We start from the raw sequence: 16,443 nt of genomic DNA on the forward strand, positions 1-16,443 counted from the left end.
TTAGTGACAATTTTACAGTCTTGTTTTATTACAAGTGTAAACTCTTTAGTCAGTAAAGAAGAGGCCGTGGATCGTGTTCAGAGTTGATGACGATGGATTTTGGTGAGTCAGAGTAGGTCACAGTGGATGAAAGTGGTTCATGGTGGGTGGTGGGTCACGGTGGGTCAGATTGGGTCATGGTGGGTGGTGGGTCAGAGTGGGTCACGGTGGATCGTTGGTCAGAGTGGGTTATGCTGGGTGGTGGGTCAGTGGGTCATGGGTCACGGTTGGTGGTGGGTCAGTGGGTCATGGGTCACGGTTGGTGGTGGGTCAGTGGGTCGTGGGTCAAGTTTTCATTGACCCACGCCAACTCTGGTCAGTGCTTTAGGTTTTTTGACTCCCGGACGGACAGATGGGCAAGACAAATATATAAAAGCATTTTGGTAAACCCAGCTCGTTTAGAAGGTGCTTATAAGAGTTTTATTACAAATAATTTGTAAATAATAATAATAATAATAATAATATAAAAGAAAGGAAAACACCAAAACCTGCCATTTCCTCCCTTCGCACTTTTAGTTGAGTATCGCTTTATGTAATGTTCTCAGACAGTAGAAAATTTTTAATCCGGCAGTTGGACCATGGTACCATGCATGTCCGTCCGCATAAAATATTTTTGCATTTTCATGGCCTTTACATCCTCCTAAACAATATTAGGAAGGGTGTCGCTCTTACACCCTTGGGCATTTTGCATAATACCCATCAACACTTTCGAATCCAATGACATTAAGCAATTTTTAGGACTTTTTTCAAGTATCTACTGCTTCAACACAAGTCATCAGAATTTTATGGTCCATATGTCATTCTTTTTAAAATGATGCAGTCTTTCAAATGCTATAAAGATCATACCCTCACAACGTACGAAAAAAAGGAAATTTAGAAAAAATCGGGAAATTTCTCTGAACAAATCCCTTTTTCGACGTTTGGGGCCCTGGGTGAAAGCACGGTACCCCAATATACATTGAGATATTGGTAATGTTTATGCCAATTATTATTTTGATATCTTATATAATGACGTCGTTATAAAATGTTTCTTAATTCTTTGTGCAACTAAAAAAAAAAAGAAAAAAAAACAGGTTTCACTGGTGCGTAGGTTAGGTTTTGATGCAAACTACAGGCTTTCGTACAAGTAAGTAGCTAATGTTTAATACTAATTGTATGCAGTACTTTACGACGTTGTCTTGTCGTCATTGGATTCGAAAGGGTTACTATGGAAACTAAGTGCTGCTATTACTGATAAATCAAATTTTGTGCATACACCTCAAAGTTATTATCCCACCAGAAACTTCCCGTTGTGTACACTCAACATTTTTTATCGATCACAAGTTGCTTTAAACATCTTAAAAGTTTTGAAGAATATGTTTTAAAAGTAAGTATATATATATATAATTTCTGTAAAAAAATATCTTTGGCTTCCTGAAAGCATTGAACGAATTATCTGGTCTTTAGCACTGACCTGAACACTGGTGTATGAAACTAAACAACACTTTCATTTTCACAGTCACTACGAGCAAAAAGAGTCTACAAGTCATGAATAAAATATTCGGTCTCCTCTTCGTCTACGTTTGTATTTGCAGCGGCGATTGTTTTATTTATTTACCGTATTTTTTTCGTTATTACACCGTGCTTCGTCATGACAGAGATAAAAACACAGTGCATGGCAGTTTAGCTGCATTGCAACGACAATAAGCTGTTAAGAATGCTTTATCAGATGAACAATGACATTGAATCATATCAAACACTTCTGGAGGTGCCAATGCAGTATTTGATAGCAGTAGCACAAGAACAAGAGATTTCGATGCATCTTCACGTATCCAGTCATACAAAGGGGAACCAAACTTGGGAGGCTAAAATTCGCACCCTGACATCCATATGACAGTTTGAATGTGCGCTCTACGCACATTTAACTCGAACGCTTCCGTTATAGATTAGAGACTTTTCAAATCAGGAAATGACGTAGCCTTTCGCCTTGATATCTTTGCTATCTACGCATCGACTCGTACATCAGATATATTTTCCCTGCTTTTGCTTTCGTAGCAACGAACATGAAATACATGGTTTCCTTTACAACATCGCCGATATTTGCATGAAATTTTCCAAGTAGCTTGAGTTTGTTCCGCAGTGCACTCCCTTTTCGATGCCAAAACACTGGGCAACCGTGTCCCACCCTGAGAGAGCATGTGCACCTGGAAGATCTGCCTTATCTTTTTCTACGCTTGCACCAACATCGATAACGGTCCTGATAGTCCCACTGCTTTCTATAGTTAACACTCGCGACAGTTTAAGCGTGAGAAAGAAGTACATGAGAAGTATGAAAACATTGGTATCGTCGCACGTAACTGTGATACTTTTCACTCCCTTTGGGCAATCCTCACTACTTGCTGCACTATGATCACACCTGCTTCTTCGTATGTTGTCCGCAAATCAGTTCTGTGTGCTATCTCTTTGGAGTGGGGTCCTATAGTTATGACCAGCTTATAGTCCAGTTTTCTGATATGAACAACAGTTAGAAGTTGCTGGATAATTAACTCTGTCATTTGTATCTTGTTTTCAGTGACAGTAAGAACATTTTCCGGGATGAAAGTGATGCTCCCAAACTCGGCTTTTGCCTCCTACTACCAAACTGGCCAGCTCGGGCTAATCTTGTGCCTCTCTTAATGCTGTAGTTGTAGTATCTGTCGAATACCAAACACACATTAGAGAACTTTATCTTCTGAAACCCGTATTCACATACGTTATTGGAATAGCCATGAACAGTTCCATTGTTCGGGCTGTCTACTACCCACAGTATAGCACTTCCATCAATCACTGTACCTTCTGGTCTGAGGATTACTCTTGCAGATGCATCAACTTTTAGCTGATTCATCATGAGTGATTTCGCCTTTGTTATTCTCATCTCCCGGTAGTCATCAAACATCGCAATTGGTAATGGGGCAAGTTCATGTTTGAGGACAGGTTGAAAATTGATGTCTCTTGGCCCTTGTAATTCAGGAACACGAGAGCAGATCAACGTGGCATTACATACATCTGTAGTTCCAACGCATATGTACTTCCTGTTAATAGTCACCGTTATAACTTCCTTTGGCATGGAGAAACCTGCCTACCAAGTAGCAGAATATTTAACCATTTGATCCCTTCCAATATTCAACGCATTGTGAACATTCACTTTTTCTGACGCGATTCTGCCAGTGACTATGTTGGTAAGAGATTGGGAATGGTCTTTCGTGTCAAACGCATCAATACACATTTCTAGCTTACTCCCGAGTTTATCTCTGTTAATTCTATCTGCTCGAATCATTTCTGGTTTCTCTTCTTTGTGAGTAGTGACTTTATCCCTCTGACTGTCGTTGGTCAAGTCGAATAGATCTTGCAAAATACGGCTAAAAATGCGCATGCTGTATGCCCACGTCTTCATACTTTCTGGTTTCATTGTCATTACGATGATTCCACGGAATTCTTTACTGTATCTCGTAAATGTCGTTTCGATATACATGTCAGACCAGATGCCGTTCCACAGCCCTTCCTTGTGGTGCATGACGTGCTCCCCTTCCATGAGTTTCTTTAGCACATCACCATGACATTTTTGCATTGACTACAAATAATACAAACCGTACCTTGTATAATTGTGATGACCAGGAGAAAAGAAATACGACAGCATATGCTTTACTGCCCACAGGTGTAGTGGCCATTCACTTTCACGTTCAGCTCTCACAAACACAATAATAATAATAATAATAATAATAATAATAATAATAATAATAATAATAATAAAAAATAAAGATTTACTAAATTTTCCACACCATAATTTGGATGTAGAGCTGCTTGATTTTTTTTTTTTTTTTTTTTTTTTTTTAATATAAGCTCTTCCTTTGAATTTACCGCAAGAAGAATAGGTCTCTAAACTTCAACGACCAATTGAAGAGCTCTGAAATTCTATGGGAACATCTTACCAGATAGCATTTTTGGAACACTTCCAAATGCTGCCTTCAAAATATCTTCAAGACCATTTTATGTCATCATCAGACATCCAACGCAACCAATAAAGATCATTAGTCTGTGCATTCCCCCAAGCTTTGGAAAGAAAGTTGAAAACCGTTTGAGGTAAAACCATCTGATGTGCACAGCCAACTTGTACAGTTGTTGGTGGTTTGTGAATATAGTCACATTTTGTCCGCACATATTGGTAAGTCGTGCACATCAGCTCAGAATGACCTCAACAATTGTTGTGAACATGGTGTCGAGGTCTGAAGGATCCATGTCTATTAAAGGGGTATATATGGCTCTTGTGGCTGTTAGAGAGTCTTGTCCTTGCTGGCGAATAATTATGTATTAAATCTAGCAAATTCTAGGGTATCTTGCTCAGTTACTATCCGTTTTATAAATTGGAAATCAAAGTCTCTACATCTTGATAAGAGTCTGCTTTAAAATAATTGTCCATAGAAATATTTTTCTTACTGGCAAATTAATGTTTTCTCGTCCCACGCATACTGTATTTCCTATGGTTAATATAATTTCTTTTTGAATTTTCTGCATATACATAAATTTCACATTATTAAATATGGACTCAACAACAATAGTAAACTGTTCAAAGTATTCTTTGACCATTAAAATATAGGTGTAGACACCAGAGTTGGGAAGTAACGTAACGCAAGTAACGCGTTACTTGTAACGCGTTACTTTTTAAGTAACGTTTCCTAGTAACGCGTTACATTTTTCCCAAAGTAACTGTAACGGTAACGCGTTACAAATTTTTAAGTAACGTACCTAGTTTGCGTTACTTTTTTCGCGTTACATTTCAGATGAGTAACTACAATATATGTATATTTTTTTTCGGAAACAAATATTTCTTTCCTGTAAGTGAATTTCTCAGAATGAAACAATCGAACATGAACTACGTATGTCAGTGACCGACAGTCACACACACAGAGAGAAACAGGTAAGTTCATATTGCCACTTGCTGTTTTTTGAAGATGAGGACAGCCTTAGGGAAATCACTTGTACTGATTGCAAGCTCCTGGAAGATTTTGTCGTAAATTTTGACAGCTCCAAATCAATACATTCAGTGAGTGAACTAGGAGTGCATTAATACCGGTAGTCTATTTTACTTTGATTGGTGTTGTTTTTATAAAGATGGAGAACGAAAATATTTTACCGTTCGAACATTTGAAAGAATACTTTTCTCTTAAGAGCTGAGGATGATGGTGGACAGAATTTAAAAGTAAAGTATCTGAAGTGCCCCGGCGGAAAATATTTATCAACAACTAGGGTGCCACAATTAACGATTTACAGTAAGGGGTTAATATGAATAAACTGTGTTCTGATGAGCAGGCCTGCTTTATTACTAGAAAATAGTTTGCTGATGGTATGTAATATTGGAGTTCTTTCAGATCAGTTTGCTTATCCCGAGTCCCGTTGATTATAGAGTAGTGTAATGTTTCACTATATTCTTTATTTTTAATTTTACATAACAACATTGTTATTATTATGTAATTAGTTTAACAGAATAATAATAAGCAACCATTTTTTCTAACGTATAGGGATGAGCATGAGTCAAGCTAAAACTCGATTCGATTCGACTCGAATTCAAGTCGAGTTTCGAGTCAAGTCAAGGGTAATATCCTCGAGTCGAGTTCCGAGCCGATTCAGTTTTTCGTGTCGAGTTTCGAGTCCAGTCGAGTTTATACATGGCTCGTTCGTTTTAAGTCGTCTTGAAACCATGGCCTGATTACACTGGAAAACGAAAGCCATGAGAAATGTAAGCTAAACAGTAATATGGAATACTTTTAGTGTTGCTCACGAGAAGGGACACGGCTTGCATTTCGTCTCGTTTCGATAGCGAGATCACAAAAGATTTTTTATAACAAGCTCAGCACGGCTCGGCTCAACTGAGAAGATGGCTCGAGCCGGCTCACTTGGGGTGAACCATCGGCTCGAACTGGCTTGGTAGGGATGAGCCATTTGCTCGGTTCGGCTCAACTGAGACGAGGGCTCTAGCCGAGTCGGTTGGGTGGGCTGTTGGCTCGGCTTACTTCTCTGTTCGGGTCGATAGTGAATGAGCTGTGAGCCGAGCTGCTCGAGTCGTTGACAATTCTAAACCCGGGCCGAGCAGTTTTGAAGATATTTGGCTAGTGCTCTCTAACTTTTAACAGTGTTTGACTCGAGCTCGAATACTCAACCTAGACCCTCCACCCAAATTCAGAAGCTCGTGAACAATCTCTTTCACTCCTAGACTTCACGACTACCGAGGTTGGAAATCAACTAGTTTTTTAATATTCAAATACAAACCTCCTATCTTTCGTTTTATATACAGTGTTGTTAAAATAATAATAATAATAATAATAATAATAATAATAATAATAATAATAATAATAATAATAACGATAGTAATAGTAGTACGGAAAATTTAAGTCATATTTTTTTCACATTTTTAAAGTTTCGGACCTAAAAGTAACGCGTTAGTAACGCGTTACTTTCGAAGTAAAGTAATAGTTACTTTTTGGGGGCAAGTAACGCGTTACTAACGCGTTACATTTTAAGAGAAAGTAAAGTAACTTGTAACGCGTTACGTTTTTACAAGTAACTTACCCAACACTGGTAGACACCTATATTTCTATGATAGAACAAGATCTTGGAGAGATATAAATGAAAATTGAAATTCCGTTAACGGCGGTAGCTTTTTGTACATACATAAATTTTACATTATTAAATATGGACTCAACAATGGTAAACTCCTCAAAGTATTCTTTGACCATTAAAACATAGGTATAAACACCTATATTCATATGATAGAACAAGAAGTTGAAGAGATATTAATGAAACTAGAAATTCCGTTAATGGCGGCAGCCATTGCATATTAACGTGTTTTATACAAATTGCCCAAGGGTGTTAGGGCGACACCCTTCCTAATGTTACTTGGCAAGGTTAAAAGATTATGAAAACGTGAAAATATTTTATGCGGACGTGAATGCACGGAACACTCAAAATCAGGGGTTTGACGGCCGGACTATTTCTTAAACATACTGAAAAAGAATTGCAAAACTACTTCTGCGTTAAATAAGTCTTGACTTCTTGGTCTTCTGTTTGTCTGCGTTCAAAGCTTGTGCGTGGTTTGTATTGAGCAAGGGAAAGAGAGGGGATAAACGGAAGTGAAGTGACACCAGGGAAGAAACGACATTTTTCAGGGAAGTATGAAATACTTGGAATAGGCCTATACGTGGAATGGAAACGCGGTGCTGCCAATAGTAGATTCACATACTATTCTCAGTAGATATGTAAAGGCCAAAGAGAGAACTATAAATTCCGCCAGTGTATGTTGGATCCCTCTTTGGGTTGATGGTGAGTGTCATATATACGAAACCCTTTTTTTAGGTTACATTTGGTGGAGTCCAACTGATGCCGTAAGCAATCTCATTAAAATTACATCTGATGAAAATTACTCTTTGGTACTGTGGTAGCAGATATAAATTTCTCATATGAGCATGTACCAAATGGGAGTTACTAACGAATAAGTGATTTTAAACAGGAATCCACATCGACAGGAATGTTCACAATTGACACACACACACACACACACACACACACAAAAAAAAAAAAAAAAAAAAACTAATAATGAATCATTTTGGCTATTCATACATTTTATTTTTATTATTTTTCTCATATCAAAATCATATTAATTGTTTTAATTTTTATGAACTTATCCTAATAAGATATCAACATTCTAATAACATGCATAACTAATTTACATATAATATTTCCGCCCCTAGACTGCATTATACACTATCTATAACTCTTTCAGAAGACCAATTTGTTCAACATCTGTCAAAGGAGAACATAGAATTTCAGTGCTGGTGAAAAGTTAATAAGTGTGAAAATAGATCACGTTCTATCACCAAGAAAACATAATCAAGGGAAGAGAAAAACAGACTGATTGTCTTTACTGATCTTGCGGGAGCAATATTTCAGTGCGGCTAGGGCATTGGTGGTACTCAAATTTATACACAAAACATTGTTGTGTTTTGTAAAAATGCATTTCATTTCCAATCAAAGGCTTTTACAATGATTGCAAAGGCACACCAGTGAAAGAACAACATTTTTCAGGGAATAAGAAATACTTGGAAGTTTCTATACATGGAATGACACATATTTCAACTCAGCGGTAAAAGTGGATTTCAGAAGATGCCGCATGACGCATGACGTCACGCCGTCTCCCTTGCCTATCTTTGCCCATTATTATTTTTTCAGGAACTGGAGGACACCATAGATATTTTATAGAAGTAAGGGGAGGACGTACTCTGCGTTCCCCCTCAGTTTTATCCCTGCTTGAACTGGTGGCAAAGGTAGGGGCTCCTGTTCCGATCATTCGATGTTTTCGGTATAAGTTTAGGTGTTTGCTTGTGTGAATGATGCCACTATTTCAGTGGTATTACGTATCATGACTTCTCTAAACTTCGCTGTAAACCATTATAAATTTCTTCTTAATACTTTAAGTTAAGAATAAGTGTTAGTTCCGATAGCGTGTTCCAATCTCCGATATTTGTTTTTATCAGCTTCCTCCGTCCAACACTTATCACCAGTATGAACTGTCGATTGGTTGGAAAAGCTCATTTTCTGGTTAAGATAGCAAGAGAAGTTTACCATTTGCGTATTTCGGTACAAACTTTTCATTGTATACTTGGTATATGTGTAAACTGATGTTTAGATATACGTATTGTAGATACTACAAGTAATATGTATAATAATTCCATGACACAAAGGCCGATAAAAAAAAAATCATATCTGGATCTGAATCCACGGTAACTTACTTCTTCGTAGTGAACTTTTAATTTTTCAGTGTTGAGTACTAAAAATCTTGTTATTCCGTCTTACTGTGTTAGCAGTGGAAAACAGTTTACCAATTTAAGTTTCTTCCTTGTAATTTAATTTCTATACGCCAGTACTAAACACAAATATGGATATTGTGTGTATCAGTAGTCTTTCCTTCAGTTGAACCTTCAAAAATATCGAATATATAAAGGAATATTCGGTAATTTTTCTTAAACATTATTTACAGAATATGCTGTATTTTTCGAATACCCTATACCTTCCGTTTGTTTCTGTTTTCCCATTAGCTTACTAATTCATATCTTTTTCATGCAGAGAGTTGAAAACGGAGATCTTAATTGGATTGTACCCCAGAAATTTATTGCCTTTTGTGGACCACATGCTAAAAGCAAGATTGAAAATGGTAAGTGTGCTTTTTGACTAATGTAAGAGTTCGGAGTATATCATTGATGTTGTTTCGGAAATGTGATTAGTTTTTAAGGTTACTTGTTGCTATTTGTTGAAACTAAGTTTCGAGAATATGTATCTGTTTTATAATTTATTTGTAACTTCCTGATAGTACGGTTCGACAAATCTATCCTCCAGTATTGTTGTTCGAATTGATAGTACTTACAAGGAACCCATTGAGTGCGAGGTCGAAAGTGCAATCTCTAGTAAGGCTCATTTGAGAGTGTAGTGTAAACAATGATGACAGGAAAAATATTAGGTGCTAATGACTCACCATATGTATCAGGAGAGAGACAGAAAATTCGTGTCAGAGAGAGGCAGAGATCAACCTTCTGTGGGATGTATTATGTATGTATTACACTTCACAAAATCAACATCGTCGACATTCACGAAATGTTCAAAACAAACCATTAACTTGCACTATGAACACCAAATGAAAAATGACGCGCCACAGTGATTACAAACGTTCGCACCATCAAGATCGAAGGAGAACTCCTTGGGAGTTACAAACCGTTCAGGGCGTTCAGCTAGGTATCCACTCTTAATGAATGAATATAGAATCATATTGGTGTAACGGATGCCATCATATTCCATCAGTTCTCATCTCCCTGTTATACCAACATGATTCTATATGCATTCTCCAAAAATGAACACCTAGCTAAACGTCCAGAACGGTTTGTAACTCCCAAGAAGTTCGCCTTCGATCTTGATGGTGCGAACGTTTTTGATCACTGTGGCACGTCATTTTTCATTCAGTGTTCATAGTGCAAGTTAATGGTTTGTGTTGAACATTTCGTGAATGTCGACGGTGTCCATTTTGTGAAGTGTAATACATACATAATACATCCCACAGAAGGTTGATCTCTGCACTTCTCGGACACGTATTTTCTGTCGCCCTCCTGACATACATGGTGAGTTATTAGCAGCTAATATTTTTCCTGTCATCATTGTTCACAGTACACTTTTAAATAAGCCTTACTAGAGATTGCACTTCCGACCTTGCACTCAAGGGGTTCCTTGATAGAAGTGTTTGTTCCGTTGAAAACAAAGAATAATAGTTTCGATGAATCGGATGCTTACGTAGATATTCTCAAGAATAATGATGGTAGGAGTAACAAACTTTAAGTTTACGTAAGAATAGATTCATGTGAAGAATTCAGCTTTGAAATGTATAGCATCAAGTGTAACCATCAATAACATGTTATTGGCAAATCAACTACCGCAAATTGAAAAGCTTCCATGCACCACGGATTTCGTCTAATCTTTTCGTTTTGTCATTTGAATTTTATTTCAATATCATCCATCAAACAACCTCTTTTATCTCTCTCTCTCCTTCCTTCTATCGTACCCTTTATTACGTCCCTCATGACACAATCTCTTCTCAGTCAGTGTTCTAACCATTTTATGTTCCTTTCTTTTAATTAAATCTAATATTATTATTTTCTTTCCTACTGACTCCTCAATTGTTCGCGTTAGAGCAAGTGTATTTTCTCCATTCTTCCCTACATCTACTTTTCAAAATCCTTCAATCTTTTTCTATCGCTTTTGCATAGTGGCCATATTTCTACCCCATAAGCACAATATTCCAAACGAAACATTTTATGAGTCTTTTTCTTAACTCTTTATTCAAGGAACCAGAAAATATATTTGTTTCTTCCTAAATCCTTCCTTCGCCATTTTTCTGCTTTCCTATATTTCATGTTCACACTTCATGTCTTACGCTTATAGAAAACTAGTCACCTGTTGCGCTTTCTTCTTTGCTATTTCTGTGTTTGATACCACTTTTTTCCAGTCACCATTGTTTTTTGTCATTCTGAAGTTTATTTTGATCCCATATTCTTCGCAGCGGTTCCTAAAGTTTTCTAACATTTTATTGATTTTCTTTTCAGATTCCGTAACAAGCACCTGATCATCTGCAAACCGTATTCATCTATTTTACCTTGTACTGAAATACTGTCTTCATTATCCAGACCCTTCTTACTATCTCATTTAGATAAATGTTAAATATCATTGGCGAGAGGCAACATCTCTGTCGAACTGCCCTTTCAACTACGCTCTTTTCTATCATTATTTTCCCCTGTTCTAAAACTTAATTGTTAACCCAACCTTCGTTAAAACCCTCACTAACAATTTCAAATTTACACAGTGAAATTAAGAAAACCTTTCTACATGAATAAGCACAACATACAGCCTTCTTTCCATTTTACTGTAAACATTGCACCCATTACTTTTAAGAAGTCAGTGGCGTCTCTTGTGGTCTTACCATGTCAGAATGGGAACTGTTCTGCAGCTTCATCATTTGTTCTCGCTACAGCCCACAGTGGGTCAGAAGGCCTAAAAATTCGCGCTTAAACTAATTTTTCATGTGGTAAGTAACACTGACATTGTTTGACAAAACCCCAAGGCTTAAAATGCAGTATGAGACACCCTGTAGCTTTAGAGGTGTCCTGTCTGTATACATTTAAAGTGAAACTTTTCTGTGTGTTTGTATGACATGAAGAATGCGATTCTCATAAGTAAAATCGTAGGTCATATTCACTAGCTAATAAAAACAAAATGAAAAAAGGAATTCAAGCAAGCTTTGGATATAATATCAGTATGGGTTATTACTGAGTGCTGCAATTATTATTACATACATTAATCATGTACATTGCAAATGTGCAGAATGAATACTAGGTAATGTAAATGAAACTGCGCAAATTCTTGTAATCAAGATCAGGATTACAATAGTTGCCTTTCAAAAAATGTACCACAATGTACACCTGAAATACAAGCACTGTTGAAGTCTACAGTATGTAAGATGTAACATGTGAAAACTATTGCTGCCCATGTGTGCCCCTATACAGATGGTGCTGAAAAATATATCATGAGGTGATGGATGTTAAAATGACTGTTTTTTCAAGAAGTCAGTAACAGTAGTAAAGACAAGTCTTACACGTTTACAAACAACATGATGATGACAAATATATAAATAACGTGATTGTAATGCACTGTGTAAAGATAATGTGACTTGTAACTTTGGAATTAATTTTGTTTCTTAAGTGTACAGGTGTAAACATGGAATATAAGCCAACATACAGAGACCTGTTCAACATACTCTTTGAGAAAGCCAGTCATTCTTAGTCTGCTAAAATAAAGTACATTGAAAGTCGTGTGATAGAAGTAGTAGCATAGGAGAAATAGATAAACAAATTAAGGACAACATTTCATCTACAATAAGGTTGCCTTGCTCACAGACGTTTCAGAAATGGAAGGCGAGCAACAGGATGAAAAATAGGTTTTTACACACAAATCAAAAGTGGCTCAAGAGGATGATATTTCCTGACCACACTGCACGAAAACCATCACCAGGTATATCGACTCTCCACGCATGGATTTTTTTTTTTTTTTTTAAATCCTTGTACTGTCTCGTATTGGCTTGATATCAAGAAATGGCAAGTTGTGGAAGCAGATAATCAAAAATTCACAATAAGAAAGGAAATGTTACATGCAAAATTCAAAACTGAAATGGGTTTTTTGGTGAACAAACCCAAGCCTGATGGAAGTGGAACATCTAATGATGACAATACGGCATGAAGATTTTTCTAAGATCCAAGTCTGTCAGTAGCAATTACTGGGATTGACGAGGTACCTATTGAGAGGTTTGGTGTTGTGCTGGGAGTTATTTCTTGTGGATTTGACATAAATGTTTCTGCATTCGATGAGTATGCTCTTCAGACTGCGAAGATGTTCGTCGAGAAATATCCGTAGTACTACATGCCTGCGTCTGTGCATAAAATTTTGACTCATGGTCCTTCTATAAATTCTGCTGCATTACGTCCCATTGGACAATTAAGCGAGGAAGTTCAGGAAGCACATAAAGATGTGTGTCGATTCAGGCAGCATCATTGCAGAAAATTCTCACGATATACTACAAACGTAGATCTGCTTTTAAACTTACTTACTATATCGGACCCTGTCATTTCCTCAATGAGACCTCTGCAAAGCAAGAGAAACAAACTTTCAACAACAATGCTCTTTTGGTGGAGCCTTCTCACATTACAGCAGCAGATGACAGTGACAGCTCTGTAAGCGACACTGAAGACAGTAGTGACTGAAATAACACCCATTGGTAGTGAGAATATGGTGATACGTTTGATTAACTTGTGAGAATTCAATATGGTACGTACAGTCTAACTTACCTAGATTTATATTGTAGAATTCCATATCCACAATTTTCCTGCATAACACATGTGTTTGTGTGAAGGTATTGTGTGATGTCTGACCACCCGTAAAGCACAGATTCCAAACGTTATTAAATTTATATTTGTATAATATATTGCATGTACCACTAGAGTGCACTGATCTATTTGTCTTGTAGTGCTGATTCACATATCGTCATATCACATATCTTCATCTCGTACTATTTTCTGCGTGTTAAAATACCAGATTTTCAGTAAATCAATCTAATTCACTATGTTTCTTCATTTTCTTTCATTTTCGAATATATAAAATGAATCACAATCATTGGACAATAATACATTAATTATGTGCACAAAATTGCCAATTTCGGCTCACTGTGCAGCCTTCTGTTCAGTATGCGAAGCATAATTTTCGAATTATGTGATATGAGAGCAACAGTTCTACAGTTTTTACATGGGATGAATTTCTTACACAATAGTATTATAGTCGTCTTCAGAAAAACTCTTGACCACTCTCCCGCCGTCTACATATATATCATTACAGAGTCGAAGGAGTTGTCCTGTCTCCTTTAGCCTAGCCGGCATAACCGTGGGGCGTAAAACTCAAAGATACCATTTCATTCATTTCGAGGGAATTATTTCTTGCCTTCGTCCCAAATGTGTTTAATGAATTCGATTAGTATTTGTCCATCTCGATTGTCTTCCCACTCTTAATCAGATATAGTTCCTTTCAAACTCGTCCCGAAGTTTAATAAGCCATTTATCGCCCACTCCTACTACGTTTGCCACTTAACACTAGGCTACGCGGTATATTCATACTCCCATATAAGCCTTTAACACGTTTCTTCCATCTCCCCAAAACTTTACTCCTTTGTTTCTTAATGTCCGCTTGTTTCCTCCAAACTTACATTGATTCCACCTCCTTGTATATTTCATCGGGTGACATCCAGAAGTCCTAAGGTGCAGAAGTCCTAAAAATATGGGCACTAGACCTAAATTTTAGGACATCTGCAGTTTAGGATTTCTGCACTTTAAGACTTCTGCACTTTAGGACTTCTACCTCGGTATGATTTTTTAGGACTTCTGCCGTTTAGGACTTCTGCCGCGATGTGATTTTTAGGACTTGTGCCTTTTAGGACTTCTGCCATTTAGGACTTGTGCCTTTTTCATTCACTTGCTTTAGTTCTGAAATGCGCCACCACCACACGAAATTGGGACGATGCAGCAACTAGTTGGCAATAATGTTACGAACGTATCTAATTCCAACAGTAACAGCTATATTTGTACTACTAAGATTATTATTATCACTATCTGTTCTGCAATTATACACGAATTACATAATACAAGCTATTTCATTCTAAGAATTAATTACATAATTAGTTAAGAAATTCGTTTCTTTCGAATGGAGATACGAGAATCCCAAGACAAATTCCTAAAACAAAAATAAATAAATAAATCATAAAAAAAAAAAAAATGTTTAAAAAGCATATTTTACCAGACTTCTGAAACCAAGCAAACATTCAGAATTGCAATATATACTGTGCGGAGCGTATTTTATTAAGAGTAGGACAAAACTCCACCGAAGTTTACTTAATTAGGACAAAAGCTCACTAGACATTTCACGAGTGAACATTAAATACCAACTGTATACATAAAGAACGCAGTAAATTTAAAATTGAGCAAAGAACATTTATTATGCAATACAGTGGGTGACATTCATAAGTCTTAAACGGCACAAGTCCTAAAAATATAGGCACTAGACTTAAATTTTAGGTCCTGTGCCATTTTTGCAGAAATTACTACATAGTCATTTAGGGATGTAGCCTGCGAATTTTTCTAGGGGAGCATGATTTTTATATATTAAAAGCAAATCAAAAGTTTATTTCCAGATTACGAAAGCTTCAATAAGACAATAAATTTATACATATTACACATGTACACAAATACATAATATTATTATATTTCCAGTTAGTTTCTTTTTGAAACCTGGACCTTGACAGAGCGTAAATTTAAAATCACAGCTTGTGGGAAATGTACGAATCAGGTAGTTATAAGAAATCGGAAACTGTTCATGGAAATCCATTTGTTTGACTGTATTTATCTTCTGTACTCTTATATAAAAGAGGAAAGATGAGTAATTTTTTGGGCGTACTACTACAAGTAGAGTCGTTAAATTTTAATTATAAAATATAATTTTCTTATGAAAGCAGGACATAAGAAAGAATTTTTGGAAATAAGTATCGTAAAAAGGGTGGGGCAAGATTTTTTTAAAGGGTAGTGTATCTCGCAAGTTTCTGAAGCTAGTAAAATGAAACTTAGCATATAAACTTTCCTGAAAAAAAAAAAAAAAAAAAAAAAAAAAAAAAAAAAAAAAAAAAAAAAAAAAAAAAAAAAAAAACTGAAAATTGAACACATAAAAAGGAAAGAGCAAAGGGAGCACTTTTTTAATGTTCGAATTCCCCATTACTTACTCAGAAAATAACTAAACTAACTAACTAACTAACTCTATGGCCTATGGAACCCGGAGGTTCAGTGCCGCGTTCACAAAAGCTCTCCACTGACTTCTATCCTTAGCTAATTGCATCCAGTTTCTACTTTGTATTCCTATCTCTGCGAGATCCATCTTAATATTATCCTCCCATCTTCGCCTAGGTCTTCCTAATGGTCGTTTTCCTATGGGTCTTCCAGTCAAGACTTTGAAAGCGTTTCTACTTTCTTCCATTCTAGCTACATGACCTGCCCACCTAAGCCTCCTAGACTTCACGACCCTAACAATGTTGGGTAAACCGTATAAACTATGTAGTTCCTCGTTATGAAGCTTCCGCCATTCCCCATTCTCGTTCCTCTTGGGTCCGAATATTCTTCTCAGGATCCTGTTCTCAAATACTTTCAGTCTATGTTACTTACTCAGAAAATATGTAAATAAATTAAGGAAGGATTTGTTTAAGCTAGATGCGTG

The 16,443-nt window shown here is 36.6% G+C and overlaps 1 protein-coding gene across 6 annotated transcripts in view; it reads left to right on the plus strand.

Moving 5' to 3' along the window:
* Nucleotides 1-16,443, plus strand: part of Cdc14 (cell division cycle protein 14) — a 1,408,510-nt gene that overhangs the window by 629,528 nt on the left and 762,539 nt on the right. For all 6 annotated transcript variants that reach the window (XM_081762627.1, XM_081762626.1, XM_081762628.1 and 3 more), the window contains one exon: nt 9,172-9,259. In XM_081762627.1, the coding sequence (XP_081618753.1) occupies nt 9,172-9,259 (88 nt within the window). The remainder of the gene's footprint in view (nt 1-9,171; nt 9,260-16,443) is intronic.

The sequence above is a fragment of the Thermobia domestica genome, chromosome 6 (assembly GCF_964235325.1).
Source record: "Thermobia domestica chromosome 6, izTheDome1.hap1.1, whole genome shotgun sequence".
Lineage (NCBI taxonomy): Eukaryota > Metazoa > Arthropoda > Insecta > Zygentoma > Lepismatidae > Thermobia > Thermobia domestica.